Source organism: Amphiura filiformis, chromosome 1 (assembly GCF_039555335.1).
Source record: "Amphiura filiformis chromosome 1, Afil_fr2py, whole genome shotgun sequence".
Classification (NCBI taxonomy): domain Eukaryota; kingdom Metazoa; phylum Echinodermata; class Ophiuroidea; order Amphilepidida; family Amphiuridae; genus Amphiura; species Amphiura filiformis.
Window position 1 is genome coordinate 20,723,974 of NC_092628.1, and position 4,652 is coordinate 20,728,625.

Genomic DNA, 4,652 nt, shown 5'->3' on the forward strand with positions numbered 1-4,652 from the left:
TAATAATATATAACATGAAAATTATTCCTTTTTTTGTTTTTTGATCCATTTCAAAAACACTAAAAACGGATGGAGAACAGATCGATGAAGAACAATCATCATACCGTAAAAAATTGATAATAAGCATAAATTATGTGCCTATTAACGAGTTGGTCGGAATGAATTTTTAGGATAGTTTATTTATTTTTTTTTTCTTTTAATTTACATATATCTGTACAGATATTTATAAATTAAAGGAAAAAAAAAAGAAAAAAAACTACCTTAAATTTTTTTGTCCGAGCAACTCGTTAATAGGCACATCTGCTTATTATCGAATTTTTACGATATAGGTCTACAGCCTGTATGCCAAAATGTTGTCATTTTCTTTTTCATTAGGCTGACACGTCAAAAGCAACCCTGTAATCATGGTAAGTATACTGCAGGAATTCAAATTCAATATGAGATGAACAGCTTTTCTACACGGTCACCTTCGTTATAAGCCTATACCAGATTCAACGTAGGAATTCAGCATTTTTGGTAGCGGTAAATCGTCATATATTTCTGGCCCAATTTGGGCGGCAACAACATGACGTCGTACGCTATGTCTACACAAATGCTGGAGTTTGCGCACATTGGACATTTTCCCGAGAACCCTTCTAACAGTGTCTTGCTTCTTTCTGTTCAATTCTTTCTTCCCCTCTTCAGTAGACAAGTCGCTATCATCTGCATCGTCTTCTTCTTGCGCATTTTCTTTTTCCTCATCTAAATCTTCATCAGCAAACTGCCAGAGTCGTGGTAAAATATAACGTGATAATCTAAAATTTGGCAAAGCGCGAACAAGCAATTCAATGCAGTCGAACACCGGTTCATCTACGTTTTGAATTTGGCGCCCGTGACATAGTCTCATAATAGTATAACCGAGTGCCGTAAAGCCCAGATGGTCGGTAACGGACGGATCCGCTCCATATTGAAGTAGCAGCTCTAAACACTGAATGCGACCAAGTTTACAGGCTACATGAATAGCGGATCTACTGGTACCAAACTTTCTACATCCTCCTTTTCTATCAACATACCTTCTATCTGAATTGAAGTTATTAATCTCGTTCACAAGCGCATTGCTCTCACATTTTCCCTTACTTGTCATCGTATACTGCAACAGCTTCTCAACAATGTCCGTTTTGTCTCTATCCACAGCGCAAATAAGATGAGATCGAGACCATTTTGAGACTTCAGTAGCTTGTTCCATATTATGTTTTAGCAAATATTCCACCATCTCAATATGATCGTAATGAATTGCCATCATAAGTGCCTCAGATAAAGACAAATGTCTGTCCTTTTCTTCAGATTCCCAGTCGAAAGCGATGCGCTTCCGTAACCGTTCCAGTTTTTTCACTGGCCTATGTTCTCTCATACCAATTTCATATTCAACGAAGTAAGATCTCACCATTTTTGTTACTCTCCAATGAGTAAAACTGAAGACAGGGTCCGAAATACCGGTTCAACGAAAATGTTGGTTCGAAGATCTATTAGTTAAACTGCTGACACCAGGGTCCAAAATGTCGGGGTGAGTAAATCTGTTCGAGTTTTATTTGTGCTGATTTTTTTCAAAAATTATGTTGTCAATTTTGTTGAATATTCAACAGTATTATTACGATGTTCACTCTCAAAAGCGATGTAGTGTCGACGAAGATCATTTGTATGTCATTGAAAGGATGAATTTAATACAACATAGTCGTCTTCGGCAAACTTTTTTTTATTACAGTCAGTTCATGGACGTTTTACTATAATAGTACGTCCATGGTCAGTTCCAGAGCTCCAGTATTGATCAAGACTATTAATTATAATCTGTTCTTCGCTTAATTCCTGAAAACAGCAGCTTGATGATAATGATGATCTGCGCTGCGTGTAAGAAGACAAAATAATAATCTGCATGTAGTGTACCATCTGCTTCTCAGTCAACCTAGCATTTATGCATTAATGCGCAAATCACAATTTAGCATATTTTTCAACAGTCCAATACCGTATGTTCAACCAGGAAATAATTTCTCTGTCCTATTCATGTACAAACCATTCTATTATTTTGGTCCGAAACCGAAAGAAATGGCTACAAACAAATGTTGGACGTTTGCAAAATATTTCGAAGAAAATTGCATGCGTTATCTCCGATACAAGATCGAATTTATCGTTCCTTGCTCCAACATGTAAATAAGTCAAGTGTACTTGAAGTGAGTAATTAAAATTTTTACCATTTATCGGAAATGATGAAATAATAAAGAAGATAGGCGGAAAATGAGTCCATTATTTGGGTTGGTCGATCTTTCGTGTAAAACAATACCACAGCAGCCGACAAAAAGGTTGAATATTTGCAAATATTCAAAAATGTTTGATGTTGTTAAATCCAGCTCACCTTTCTCCAATAGTACACATTTATTAAAGTAGGTCTATAATTATGGCGTAGTCACGGCAGACGATTTCAGCAGACGACGAAATATGTTTTTACAAAAATTGAAATTTGATCTCGTTACTCCACGGTCCCGTTATCCCTTTATTCATCACCGGCAATTTCAAGTAGATCACACCCCTGTTTTGTCCAGTCTCTATTGCATACAAAAGATACTTGGGTTTATAACAACACCCATGTTCAGTTATGAATGGTCTGTTGACAAAACTGTAGTATTCGCTCAGCTGATAAAACCGATTATGCAAAAATATTCTTTCTTCGGCCAATATTGACTGCCCATTGATTACGTTGATTGACCGTTGACCGGCAGTCGATCATTAAAGATGCAGATACCTTAAAAAGGAAATCCGCTCGCTACATATGTTATGCATGCGACTTTAAGGTCATACGGTGGGAAATGTTTAAAACCGGTAATTTTCCTGTATTTATGCAAATGTTTACAACGTTTAATGGCAAATTATTTTTTAATTGATAGGTGTTTTTGATAGGAGTTCATTTGAAGACTTTACACGTGAAATTTTAACTTTTGAGCTTGTGTGCAACTTGAGTTATGAGCAAAAACATGATTTTGACCATGGCGATTTCAGTTGACTAACACGATTTTTGGCTGTATTTTTGCTTTATATATTAGCAGATCCCGTAGTGAACTAGAAATATTCAAAATAAGATTAATAATACTATCTTGTGGCCCTTGCTCATAATATCTGTCATCATACTTTTCTAAATAAGTGCTTAAATACAATAAAATAATTGCGAAAATTTCCAAAATATTCTGCTGCAACTATACCCTTAAAGCACAAGCTGGTTTCGCTTACCCCGGTACAAACAAATTAGGACAGTCCATTTTCTTTTAGGGGCGATAAACATACATCCGCTCTCTTGTGGAAAAAGACAAATCGTGTAATTGGTTCTTAAGGTGATACTCGATATTTATTATTACCCGGATTTTATTCATGAATTCATTTAATTGAATTAATTTTTCGTTATTGTTTATGTTATTTTTTATATTAAAAAAATAATATATAAGCGAATAGGCCTACAAAAGTGTTTAAAACACATGCACGTAAAATGTGACTTCCTATCCCTTCTTTGCATGTAAAGGTTTATTTCGTCTGTAGAGTTTTCTTATTGGCCCCTTCCTGATTCTTAAGTTTATCCTCTTTAATGCTTTAATTTGCTTTTATATAATTATTTTGATTCTTATTAAATAAGAATCACAGACTGCACGGTCAGTGTGTGTTACTTTAAAAACCTTGCAGAAGGCTAAGGCGACGAAAAAGATAACCCTGTTCTACGGGCCCGACCGACCCAAATTTTGAACAAATTGGGAAAAAAAATTCCTGTACTGACAAATGAATGCCGACCCAAATTTCGGAAATTTCAGGAACAATTTTTTTTTTGTATTTTCTCAAATTGCAAATTATTTACAGATTTTGGTGATTTTTTTTCAAAAACATTTCAAAAAAAAAAAAAAAAAAAGAAGAAGAAAAAAAAAAGGGCCGACCCTACTTGAAAGGTTCGCCCTTTAGGTATTATGGTCTCAGGGTTCGCCTGCCCGTAGAACAGGGTTTCTTTTTTTCGCCGCCTAATGACTGAATGTGATCGAATCAATCGATCGATATATCATCACACAGTCTCGAGATACAAAATATTTTGCAAGGTTGCTAAACGCCGAATTTTGACGAGCTATTGTAGATTTATCAATAATTTTTTATAAATCTTAGTTAATATCCTCGTTTATAGTGGGATATTGATAAGTGCTTTTGTGATGAAACATGGTAAAATCATAACTTAGTTGATCTTTCATCGAAGTCTGTGATCTAAACTGCCGTTTTAACCTTTTATATGCGATGTGCAGTCAATTAAAATGACCATAATGTACCTGTAAAATACTTTCAAAAGATGTTGCTGATGATCTATTTGGTCAAGTTTTAAGAATAGTATTTTGCTATTTCCAACGTGTCCATGGTAGTAACATCTTCTGAGCAACTTTGTGAAATAATTAAGGATAAGAGGATAACAGAAAAGACGAATATCATCGCTCTGTGGAAGAGTTAAACAAAATAATATATACTGTGATCACGAGGTTAAAATCGATTACCTTTTGTTGATTTAGGTTTTTGTTATGCACTACTATGCAATTGGAACTAAACATCTACATGTACCAGTTTCATTAGTCGTCCATTTACGTCACGGCTAGAGTCACTCATAG

At 35.0% G+C, this 4,652-nt stretch overlaps 1 protein-coding gene across 1 annotated transcript; it reads right to left on the minus strand.

Moving 5' to 3' along the window:
• Positions 1-261: 261 nt before the first annotated feature.
• On the minus strand, positions 262-1,494 carry LOC140165729 (ankyrin repeat domain-containing protein 9-like). Its single transcript, XM_072189040.1, has one exon. It carries the CDS (start codon positions 1,424-1,426, stop codon positions 473-475), a length of 954 nt encoding a protein of 317 aa, XP_072045141.1. The 5' UTR covers positions 1,427-1,494; the 3' UTR covers positions 262-472.
• Positions 1,495-4,652: the final 3,158 nt, after the last annotated feature.